The following is a 12,326-nucleotide window of genomic DNA, read 5'->3' on the forward strand; positions in this document are numbered from 1 at the left end:
CATATCTCCAGGAAACTACACCTGAAGAGCCATAAACGAATTGAACATATAGCTCCACACGGATCAAGAACAGAAAATTGGCCTTGTTTGGATCCACCATCCACCCAACTACAGTTTAGTTTAGCCCTCCCATTTTAGTCTTTTTTGTCCCTATGGAGCCAAACATATGTATTAAGGCGGCTCGTTTGGTTTTTTAAGTTGCTGTCACATCGAATATTCGGATGTCAATTTGACGTTTGGTTTTTTAAGTTGCTGTCACATCGAATATTCGGATGTCAATTTGAGTGTTCAGATGCTAATTTAATATAAAACTAATTGCATATGTTACAATTAGAGCTCTAGACAAATCTATTAAATACAATCAATACACAATTATAGGATGGTTACTGTAGCAATTAGTGATCAAATTCTGAACTAATTAGACTTAATAAAATTGTCTCGTGATTAAGTCACGACTTGTGAAATTAGTTAAGCAAGTCTATGTTTAATTTTTCTAATTGGTGTGTAAACATACGATGTGACGGGACTTATGATTTAAACTTAAAAAATCAAACGAGGCCTAAAAGTGGGACAAAAGGCTAAAGGGGACTATGAGCATCTCCAACACCGAGAATTTATCCTTTTGGTACTCCAGCACACTACCAATCCCATAGCCTATATTTTTTTTTGGCAATCACCAAAACACACCTCATGCTCAAATGTAGGGGTTTCTCCCTTGACTCTATTCTTCGAGTAATCTGCTATAGCACTTGCTACAAAAATATAAAGTATTATTGGTGATGGAGAGAGAAAAAATATATATCCTTTGAGTAATCTGCTATAACACTTGCTACCAAAAATATAAAAAATAATATTGGTGATGGAGAGAGAAAATATATAGGGTATGCTGGAGATGCTTAAAAGCCTCACTGTTCCACCTCCTACCCATCCTCACCCCTATTAACTGATAATTTTGTGCATTAGATAGTAATAATATGGTCTTTGTGCATCTGCATGAGTGACCATTAGTCCCTCCATCTAAATAGAACAGGAACTAAAGGGATCTAAATAGGACCTAAAACTTTAGTAACTTTAGGGGCCAAAGTGCTCCGTTTGTTACGGCAGAGCTATACTTTAGCCTTGTCACATTAAAGAGAATTTGTTACGGCAGAGTCTAATTATAATTTTTTTCCATAGATGAGTGCTAATTTGCGAGATGAATTTAATGAGACTAATTATAGATTACTTGCACTCAATAGATTCATCTTGCGAATTAGCTTAGGGGTCCAGCAATTAGTTTTATAATTAAATTTTATTTAATATTCGTAAATAACAAAAATCTCTTTGATGTGTTAGGGCTAAAGTTTAGCCCTCGGGAACCAAATACCCAACGTTTTAGTCCCATGAGCCTCTAAAGAATTGCTAAAAGGAGCAAAAAGGAGTAGTTGAGTAGACATAACCCTCATTTTTGTCATTTTTAATCATTTTCTTTGGAACTTTAGGCCCTTTTAGTCACTTCATCCAAATAGAGGTGAATAAAATTTAGTCGCTGTTTTTAATCACTTTGCTTTACGAGGGGTTTGGGAGTGGAAGAAGGACATAAGTTTTTTTTTTCCTTTGAGGAAATTAAAGAGCCAGAAGTGATTTTTTTTGAGATTATACAGTACAACTCAGACACTTACAACGCACGCATACTCACACCCTTTGAACACATGTACGCAAATTCTACTCCTATGAGCATCTTCGAAGCGAGTCGTCTGTGGTGACTTCGTCAATCTCGAGGATTTGCAGGACCAGAAGTGACGATCCTCGTCCATAGCGCGCGACTAAAAATCTTCCATACCGGCCCATACGTGTTCGGCCCAACTTAATGGAACTCAGGTCAGCTAAGGCCCAAACTAAGGCCCAAACTACGGGACCCACTAACACACGTGGCCCCACTCGTACGTGAAATCCGACGTCCTCGCCTCAGACCACGCCGCACCTCGACTCCTGCCCTTCCCCTCCGGCCCTCCGACAGGCGACAGACCGACCGGCCGCGGCCACCCGTGCCCAAAGCCTAGCCAATAGACGCCCCTTAATCCGAGATCCGACGGCCCAGATCTCTCCTCCCCCCTTCTCCCCGTCCGTTCCCCATCTTCCCGCTCTCTCCCCATGTCGCCGCCGGCGGCTGGCGCGGCCGCCACCTCCGGCGACGGGCCGCCGTCGTCTCCGCGCGAGCTCTACACCATCCCGGCCTCATCCGGTAAGAGCTCCCTCCTCCCCGCGCGCCCTCCTTCCCCGTCGAGCTCCTCCTAGGGTTACGGGAGGGTGGACCCGCCCCAGAGCCGGCGGCCTGACCGAATTCCGTGTCTGCTTAACCGCCGCAGGTTGGTTCCGGTGGGACGGGATCCACGAGACGGAGCGCCGCGCGCTGCCGGAGTTCTTCGGCGGGGCCGGCGGCGCCGGGTTCGGGACGGCCACGCGGAACCCGCGGATCTACCGCGAGTACCGCGACTTCATCATCGCCAAGTACCGGGAGGACCCGGCGCGCCGGCTCACCTTCACCGAGGTCCGCAGGGCGCTCGTCGGGGACGTCACGCTCCTCCGGAAGGTCTTCGCCTTCCTCGACGCCTCCGGCCTCATCAACTTCTCGGCCTCCTCCTCGTCCTCGGGGCCCGCGTCGCGGCAGCAGGAGGTGGGGGTCGTCGTGGAGTCGCCCGTGGGGCTGCAGGTGACGCCGCGCCCGCCGGCGTCCTACTTCGCCGAGGAGAAGCGGGGAGGGGCGGGCGGGGAGAAGGAGAACGGGTTCCGCTTGCCCCCGCTGACCTCCTACAGCGATGTGTTTGGCGAATGGGCGCCTGGGAAGGCCCCTATATGTGGGTTTTGCGGCGAGGAGTGCAATGATGAGAAGGTTGAGACGTTGAAGGTACTACCAAAGCTCCTTGTGCCCAAAGCTGTCAATATTGAAAGATATTCTTCATGACATTGTGGTCTGTTAATAGATTTTAGGCCTTTCAAAGAAAAAAAAAAGATTTAGGGTTTTGGACAATGAAGTGCTAAACCTTAGAATGTGGAAAATGGAGTGCCTCGAAGCTAAGAGCTCCGACCAAAGCAAGTCGTACTATCTGGGGTATAGCTTCATGGATATTTTAATCATGCTTGAGAAGCACTGCACACTTGTGATAAGGCCGTTTTGAACTGACCTATCCACTTTGAAATGACCAGCTTTCTTGTTGGTACAAACGTGCGCTCCAAGAAAATGGAAGTAGGGGCAAGGGATAGTTGTGTTGCTAGGTATATTTTTATATGATATGAATGCTTTCTTCTTAATAAGAAGATTCGCAGCTCTCCTACATGTTCGAGAAAAAAATGATATGAATGCTATCTAAATGTCTGGTCCCTAGGTTCTAGAATGCAATATTTGGAAACCTACAATTTTGATTTGGTAAGGTTGGAGGATTCACTAATTATTATGTTTTGTAAATAATAATTGCCACGGAAAGTGAAACTATGCTTTTTCCCCCCCTATGGACTAGCCGACAAGGTGAGGTTGGTAGATGATAGAATGGATCCCCTCTCCTCTGTGAAAAGATGCTTATTCTGTTTTGAATTCCTGCACACGCAATCTGCTCACTTACTGGATATTTGTCGTGTTGCCAAGTGTCTCCTTTCACTAAGCTTATGGTATCAACTACAATCTGACTGGGTGGTAATTTTATCCTTCTGCATACATCAGCAGTGAAATTAAAAACTAGGAAATACTTGCTCTGTATTCATTAACATTCCCCACATTCACTTTTCAGGCTGGTTTTAAAGTATGTTCAAAGTGTTCCAAAAGCAATAATGATAACAAGGAAGAAGCGAATAAATGTCCTGGTGACAAAAAGGAGAGCGTGGACAACCATGCTTCTAGTCCATGGACAGACGCAGAGACGTTACTCCTATTAGAAGGAGTCCTAAAACATGGAGATGACTGGGATCTTATCGCCCAGCATGTACGCACAAAGAATAAATCAGAATGCATAGCAAGGCTTATTCAGTTGCCTTTTGGTGAACATATGCTGGGCACAATAAATGGTAAATCTGTTAGCCGGCTCCACATGAACCAGGCAACTGATGGAAAAATGAACCAGCACCTTATGAATGACTCTTCAAGCAATTCAACTGAAAAGGTTGATGGCATGCGTATTGATGGAAATGAAGATAGTGCTGATAAATCAGTAGAAGAACATCCTACAAAACGCAGACGGTTGTTTTCTTCAATGGATGCTACCACTTCATTAATGGAGCAGGTAATTTCAACAAAATGACATGAAACACACGTGCTAAGGATGTGTACACGATTTAGTGGGGTACTAACATTTGTCTATGCTACATCAGTTAGCACTCCTGACCACATCAACGAGCCCAGATGTTGTTGCTGCAGCTGCTGATGCTGCAATTAAAGCTTTGGGCGATGAAAATCCCCAAGCAAGGAAAGCCTTTCGCCTTAGTGAACGAGAATTTAAGACTAAGGCATTCGCTTCAAACCATGTCCAACAGATGTAAGGATGAGTTTGATATTGTTCATATGCTTTTTTTTTTTTTGCCATTATTGGTGTTATCCTTTTACAAAATCTGCATGATATGCTTACAGCGATCGCAAAGTTGGCAATAAGGATGTGGAAATGCATGGCCAGACTGGTTCTGGTATGTTGAATTTATTTGCTGACATTCCAAGCTAATATAAATACAGTATTCATCCCTCTGTTTCTGCTCTGCATATCTAAAATATCTGTCTTCTCTTCATGACTCAGATAAGCAGCAGGAAAAGAAGTTCGTTGCTAGTGCATATCAAGTGAGGGCATCTGTTGCTACCGCTATTGGTGTAGCTGCTGCCTGTGCTAAAATGCTTGCGGACCAGGAGGAGCGAGAAATGGAGCTCCTAATGGCGTCGATAATTGAAACTCAGGTGAAAATCTTTAAGTCCTTTCCTGCCTAAACATAGACCATGACTGTATTCTGTATTTGTGGTTTTTGCTTATGAAAGCCACATGTGTGAAATGATATATTCTGAGCAAATTATTATAATTCCCTGACTAATCGGAAAGTATGGGATTTTCTAGTTTTGTACCACCAATTCGTATATGTAGTGTTTTCTCTCACCGCAACCCTCTTCATTTCCTCCTGCTGATAGCAGGAGCAAGTCAGAAAGGTTGAGCAATAGAACATAAACCTAACTCTCTGTGCTTTAATCAAGAATGGATATAGGGTCATCGAACGAAACCTAGGTGTAGACCAGGAGTAGAAACATCAAGAGCACATGAGCAAATGTTAGCTCAACACGCCACTGCCACTCATCGATAAGTGTACATACTCAGATTGTGCACTTGGCTGAGTGATAGTGGTAGGTCTTGGCAGCACCTAAGGGCCTGATTGGTTTCCTTCCCGCCGCAACCTGGCTCGCACCGGCAAAGCAGGCTCCCGACGGCCAGGCTTGTGAGGTGCAGGAGCTGTTTGTTTGGTTTCCATTTTTACGCAGCCAGACCAACAAGCGAATTTGTTTGGATACCTGTACAACTAGCGCGCGCACCTGCTTTTTAGCTATCTGCATGCTTGCCAAGCGCTCATCCTGCACCATGCCAGCCTGGCTCGCCAGATACGACCATTTTCTGCGTTCCTCCGGAACCAGTCTCGTGGGCATCTTTTGCATCACTGGAGACAGGCTCCGTACCTCGTGCAGCTAACCAAACATGGCGGAACTGCATCCCGCAGGCCTTGCTCGAGGCTGATGCGGGAAACCAATCAGCCCCTAAAGGAAGATGGAAGCTTTTGTTGTCACGGGATAGTAAAAAACATTGGTGGATGCTAGCTAGGCATATTTATTGATTTAATTTGTTTACTAGTAGGACTCTACTACTTAAGTATTTCCAAATTTTTGGCTTCCTAGCTGCTTAATGGACATGATTGCATTGAAGTAGGATAGAGTATAGTTGTAATCATCATGGCCGTCCAATTGATTTGTTAACAGTGGTAGGTTCTTATGCACGAAGAGTGAGGCATAAGATTAGAAGGTTACATTAATAGATTTCACTTTCCAATCCCACCCCATTCTTAGTTATGAGTTATGACACAAGTAAATAGCTTCTGAATGGGAACAGGCAACACCGCTGATGTTGTTTTGGTGACAGACTACTACCTGTCTTCCTTTGATTTGGAATGGATTGAACTTTACCTATCATTTCGAAACATCTATTTCAGAAATATGGAATTTGTTTAACCTCACTGATGTTTTTTTGTCTGTTATGTTCGCCAGTTAAGGAAGATGCAATACAAGATCAAACACTTTGAGGAGCTAGAGTCGGTCATGGAGCAGGAGTACACCACTATGCAGCAAATGCAGGGATCCCTAATGAATGAATGGCTAAAGGCCCTGGAGCAAGCATTCCGGGCTGGAGTGTCACTGCCGAGAGATGAATTGCTCATAAAGCTGTTCCTGGACAAGGCCTCCCCATGAGGAAGTTGGCTGTAGCCCCTGATCTGCATCTCTTCTGACTGTAGATGCTAGATAGCTTCATGCGTGTATGAGGGCGCGCGTCTGTAAAGTTGCTGATTGAGCATTCCGTTTCTCAGAATTTTGGGCCCGGGGTTATAACAGCCCCCTGTAACATCTTGCTCTGTTGTACCAACTAAGTTAGATGGCAAATCGCTGGCAGTTTCCTGTAATTGTCCGGCATTTTTTTTCGTTCATTTGGATGTGAAAAAAATCTTCAGTTTTGGAGTTTCACATGTTGGTTAGTCGGTGAGCTGACTGCTTCGGTTTGTTGCTTGGCAATGTTGTATGTGGAAAGATGTGCTCTATAAAATGCCAGCAGATGATCGACTTATAAACTGTTTTTTTTTTTTTTGCAATTTATGTGATCGCCGCCTGGTGACCAGGCCCTGGTCCTTTCTAGAAGAAAAAAACTCTGATGAGCAATCCAGCATTTTGTTCATGTTTCGAATGGACGGCCAGGATGGACAGAGTTCATTGTAATCCTGTCAGGAGAATATCACAAGGTCCCTGACGGTAGGCTTCCCTTCAAAATTCCAAATTTTTACAGAATTTCCCATCACATTGAATTTTTCAACACATACATGAAATATTAAATATAGTTAGATAAAATAACTAATTATACAGTTTATTTATAATTTGTGAGACGAATCTTTTAAATCTAATTAATTCATGACGGGATAATAATTATCAAATACAAACGAAAGTGTTATAATATTTTACACATAATTTTTTTTGCATTTAAACAGCGCCTAACCCCCGAACGGCCAAAACCCTGGCCCCAGACCTATTCCGCCTTTCCAGCCTCCAGCCGCCAACGACGACGTGATGGCGAAGAAGAGCAAAGCCCCAGCCGCCGCCTCCGTCTCCGCCTCCGCGGCGGCGGATGAGACGGGCGTATCGAGCCCCCAGGGCTCCGCCCACGACAGCGAGGGCGGCGGGGCGAAGGAGGGCGCCTTCCTTCTGGGGCAGCCCACCTGGGAGGACGCAGGTGGCGGGCGGTGGCGTTGCGCGGAGACGGGGCACGAGCTGCCGGAGCGGGAGAAGGAGTCCTACGCGCGGTCCCGCGCCTGCCGTCTCGCGCTCATCGACCACGCCGTCGCGCGCAAGAAGCCGCCGCTCAACGCCTTCAAGCCCCACCCCGAGCACAAGTGCGTACTTCCCTTCTGCTGCTGTTCGCGAGCATTTGGCCATTTACCCTGTGCGAGTCCGAGGGTTCAATTGGCTACCCATTAGTGCTTGTACAAGTCTGAGGGTTCAATTGGATGTCCATTGGTGCTAGTGCACATCAAAGGATCTTTATGGTTCTGAATGAAATGTATTTTGGCATCATGTTGTGGCGATGTCAGATCGTATCCCAAGACCAAGTAGTGACAAAAAGTTGATGTGCCTCGTGAAATGTGAATCATAACACACATTACTATTGCTCTTTGGGTGGTTTATATACGAACTGAATTAGGTTTCCTGTCCTAGGTCGAAGCTGGTATGCAACATTACAGGGGATACAGTTAACAAGTCGGAGGAGCACATATGGAAGCACATCAACGGGAAGAGATTTCTTAACAAGCTAGGTAAAAGTTTCTCAATACTGTGTGCTATTTCGACTACCAGCTATTGGAATCAACTGTGCTGTGTGCCAGTGGCGGAGCCAGAAATTTGCGGCTGGGTATGCCAAACATAAAAAAAATTCGAAGCTAATACACAGTATAGTTGACGATAAGTTGTATAACAAATTCATAATCGCACCGTTCGGCTACTGCTGCAGTTGCCACCGCCATTTTGCGCTGCTGCAACACGCGGTAGCTGCAGCCGAGCGTGCAACAATAGTGCAGTTGAACGGTGCGAATAACAACCGGTGGCGGCCTCCTTCGCACTGATGCTGGGGCGCTGGCACTGGGACAGCGAGGGTTGGGGAGGTGATCAGGATGAGAGAGCCGGACGCCGGTCGCCGGAGTGCCGCCAGACGCCGATCCAGGGTACAGGCGAAGGGCCGCGGGCCGAAGGCGGAGGGCTCAGAGCCGAGGGCCGGAGGTGCACTGGGGCGAACACGGAGCCAGGGGGGCTCAGGGCGAGCCGCGAGCAGAGACGGAGAGAATGATTCTTTTGCATTTGGGGCTTCCTTGCTAGGCTTTGTTGAATTGGGTCCATAAGTTGTATATGATACTCCCTCCATTCCAAAATAAGTATAGTTTTTGGCATTCAAATTTTGTCCCACAAAGAATGCAGTTTTAGCTTGTAATGAAATCCATCTAATTAAAGCAATATCAAGTATACCAAGAAAGCATTGCATAAAAGAACGTATAGAGCGAATCAAATATTCAGTAGATATTATTTTTTTAGTTTCAATGTCTGCATTCATTAAGGATCCAGAAACCCAAATAAATAATACAGTTTTCAATCACAATTGGTAGAAATAATTATGGGTAACAAAGTCATTTTTTTTGAATGAGTAATGTGTTTGAATTTTCTAAAACTACACTCTTTGTGCAATAAGAGAGTATATACATCTATGAATACATGTTGACATTTTCCCCTAAATCTTGGGTATGCCTAGGCATACAGGGGCATACCCCTGGCGCCGCCCCTGCTGTGTGCATATGTTTCCCTGCTAGTTGAAGAATATTTAATCCTCAATGAACCTTTGCTATTTTCCTGTAGTTCTTTTCCATCATGATGCCATCCTTTTACATCTATTTTGATTTGCCATTTCGAAATTACAGTAACCTTGATTCTCTAGAAATAGAAGTTAACAATTAATGCTGGGCAAATTGTACCTTGCTGAGAACAATTCAGTATCAATCAAATGCAAATTTTTCCATTTTAAATTGCTTGCACCTTTTGCATCTATGTTGATTTGCCATTTTGAAATTCCACTAACCGTGGTTCTGGAAAAATGGAAGCTATTAGTGTTGGACAAATTGTTGGTACCTTGCTGAATTCAGTATTGATAAAATGCAAATGATACAACTTCTAGTTGCCACAATCTTTTCCAGTAGAATTTGGATGCAATTCTTATACTGCATAAAGCCACCGACTAGAATGTTTGTATGCACTTGCATCTAACATATCGACCACCACTGTGTAACAGAAAAGCTAGAAGAACAGATGTCTTCTGGTGAGATGGCTAATGGAGAAGCTGCTAAGTCAAATGAAATGGAAAAGAAGAGCAAGTCAAGCAAGAAGGACAAGAAAGGCAAGAAGAAATCTAATGGTGCCAGTCCTTCTGTGCCACGAGAACCTAAACCAGAGATGGATGATTCGGATGATCCCGATTTTTGGGTGCCTCCTGTCGGAAGTCGCTGGGATGATGATGACGGGAAAGACAGATGGAAGTCCTCACTGGGGAAGAATGACTCAGCAAAGAACAAAGGTGGTTCTGGTATGTGTGAATTTTTCAGACTAAACTGCATAAACAATTCCCAAAGCTAATAATAATCAATAGTCTCGCATTTACTAGATATTCTTTGTTGCATAGGTAGCTTTTGCCCAAGATTTTGGTTACTATATATATATTACCTTTTGTTCTTTGAGTGAAAACAGAATTGGTTAATACATACTTCTTCATCCTGAAAAAAAATTGTTGTTCTAAGTTTGCCCTAAGACAAACCATCCTTAGTTTGGCCAAGTTTATGTAAAAAAGTTACCGATATTTATGATACCAAATAAGTACCATTAGATTTATCAGGAAATATTATTTCATAATATACCTTGTCATAAATGTTGATACTCTTCTCCATAAACCTCGAAATATTTGAAGTTCACTCAAACTTCTCTATTCCATCTATCTTTACTGGGAGAGCTCTTTTCAGATAAACAGCTGTTACTCTACATCCAAAGAGTCCCAACTAGCTAATGTAAATGGTTCTTTGAAAAATATTTCCTTAGGTCTAGCTTGAGACATAACCATCCCCAACATGTGGAAAACAATAATGTTGCATGTTGGTGATATACACACCAGTCATATCAAGCATATTTTTTCCCATGATGCTGTGCTGGAATTCCATTACCAGAAGATCATCCACACTTCAGTTTGTTGTTTATGGACATGGAATACTCTTTTATGACTGCATTTTTCGTATTGTTGTGTGCCATGTATGGATGTCTCCGAGCATACTGAGATTACTTACAGTCCATCTTTTATCCAAGTCTACATATGTGAGGTTCATTTGTAATCGGACTGTACCTATCTAGTACTGTTTAGTTGCCCTCCCTGCTTCTGGAATTTGTGATATAGTCTCTTTTTTAATTTTGACAAGAGCAGATGTTGAAGCATGACATGTTCCTTGAATTCTTGTCTGGTGTCATAGATGATGATGACGGTGGTGATAATGACGATGGCAACGATGATGACATAGCTGACAAGGATGATGCTGAATCAAGGGAACTTGCTTCGAGGTATTCATACCTTTTGTTTGATTCAATTAATAGTGCCCTACTGTCACTTAAGTAACCGAGATTTTCAACTATTGTAGCAGGACAAAGCGAATGTCACTAGAAGCAGTTGGGCCAAGTAGCTTCGCCTCAAGGAAGAAAAAACCCAAGAAGGAGCAGTAAGAGTTGATTGGCGATTTATCTATTGGGTTTCCTGGGTTGGGTAATCAATGACTGTTTTTGTGTGTGCTAGCATTTTTCGTTCAACGCTTGTCGGTTGAGATAATATGTACGTAAGCTGCAAGAGATCTTTGGAAAGCATCCCGAAAAGGTGCTTTTTTACTGGTAGCAACTGACTGAGGGCCGATGAATGGTTGCCTTCGCATTGCTATGTGAGTTGCGCTTCAATCATCTAAAGGTTGGAATGTGAAGGTGCTAAATTATTGCATCTTGTATCCTCTCGCTATCTAGTGTTTATGTGCTTCAGCACGCTAAATCAACGGTAGTGTTCAACAGGGATTGAGTAGTTTTGAGCCCATTAACCTGCCGCCGGGAAGTTGACGGCAGCTCATTTCATCTAAATTCGGTGTCATGCCTTCCATCATCTCACCTTATTGTCTTTGACATCTTCCTGGGTTTGTCAGTTGTTGTTTCAAAAAATGCTCATCTCACCTGAATTTGAGGAAAAAGCACTGCAGCAACGTAACCTTACTCAAGGGAAAACCATTGATGTGGCTAAAACACGGATTATTCTACACCCACAAAGTACATTTAGAGAGAGAGAGAGAGAGAGAGAGAGAGAGAGAGAGAGAGAGAGAGAGAGGAACCTGCCAATGTGATGGAGACAGAGTGAGTACACCTCGCTGATGAAGCTCTTGACTCGAGCCAGAGTGCCAGACGGGCCGGCTTACCACGCACGGTCGGTCGCGCACCGCGGAGCACGTCTTCCACAATTCCACAGTTAGGTCCTGTTTAGTTCAAAAAAAAATCTACAGTATCCATCCTATTAAATCTTCGAACACATGCATAAAACATTAAATGCAGTTGAAAAATTTGATTAATTACATAGTATAACTATTTTGGCCTTGTTTGGTTTACCCCTTTGACTGTCCATTAGGGATGTCAAATAAAGTTAGTTTATAAAACCACCTTCAGAACCCATTCGCTAAGAACTCTGACGAATTTAATGAGACCTTTGACCGCATAATTTGAGAATGGTTACCGTAGCATCGCTGTAGCCAATCATCGATTAATTATTATCATTAGATTCGTCGCGAAAAGTTACACCCATCCCTGAAGAAGTTTTGCAAATAAACTTCATTTCATGCGGAGCCTAGAAAAAGCCTTCTAGAATGATTACTGCAGTGATCAAATAAGGCCTTTATACGAAATGAATTTTTAAATCTAATTAGTTCATAATTAAATATTATTTATTAAATAACAACAAAATATACTGCAATAC

General features: G+C 43.6%; 1 protein-coding gene across 1 annotated transcript; it reads left to right on the forward strand.

The window, feature by feature from the left end:
* Positions 1–1,982: 1,982 nt before the first annotated feature.
* LOC120641261 (SWI/SNF complex subunit SWI3A-like) lies at positions 1,983–11,320 on the forward strand. Its single transcript, XM_039917306.1, has 11 exons — positions 1,983–2,224; positions 2,349–2,887; positions 3,765–4,253; positions 4,342–4,505; positions 4,598–4,650; positions 4,758–4,912; positions 7,511–7,644; positions 7,967–8,064; positions 9,582–9,872; positions 10,801–10,888; positions 10,969–11,320. Exons 1-11 carry the CDS (start codon positions 2,134–2,136, stop codon positions 11,045–11,047), a joined length of 2,181 nt encoding a protein of 726 aa, XP_039773240.1. The 5' UTR covers positions 1,983–2,133; the 3' UTR covers positions 11,048–11,320.
* Positions 11,321–12,326: the final 1,006 nt, after the last annotated feature.

This window comes from Panicum virgatum, chromosome 7K (genome assembly GCF_016808335.1).
Source record: "Panicum virgatum strain AP13 chromosome 7K, P.virgatum_v5, whole genome shotgun sequence".
NCBI classification, from domain to species: Eukaryota; Viridiplantae; Streptophyta; class Magnoliopsida; order Poales; family Poaceae; genus Panicum; species Panicum virgatum.

Excerpts from the sequence above, each read along its gene's own strand:
- LOC120641261 (XM_039917306.1), top strand. The coding sequence starts at position 2,134 with ATGTCGCCGCCGGCGGCTGGCGCGGCCGCCACCTCCGGCGACGGGCCG. Across the intron at positions 9,873-10,800 it reads AAAGAACAAAGGTGGTTCTG|ATGATGATGACGGTGGTGAT; the intron begins GTATGTGTGAAT and ends CTGGTGTCATAG. Across the intron at positions 10,889-10,968 it reads TCAAGGGAACTTGCTTCGAG|GACAAAGCGAATGTCACTAG; the intron begins GTATTCATACCT and ends CTATTGTAGCAG.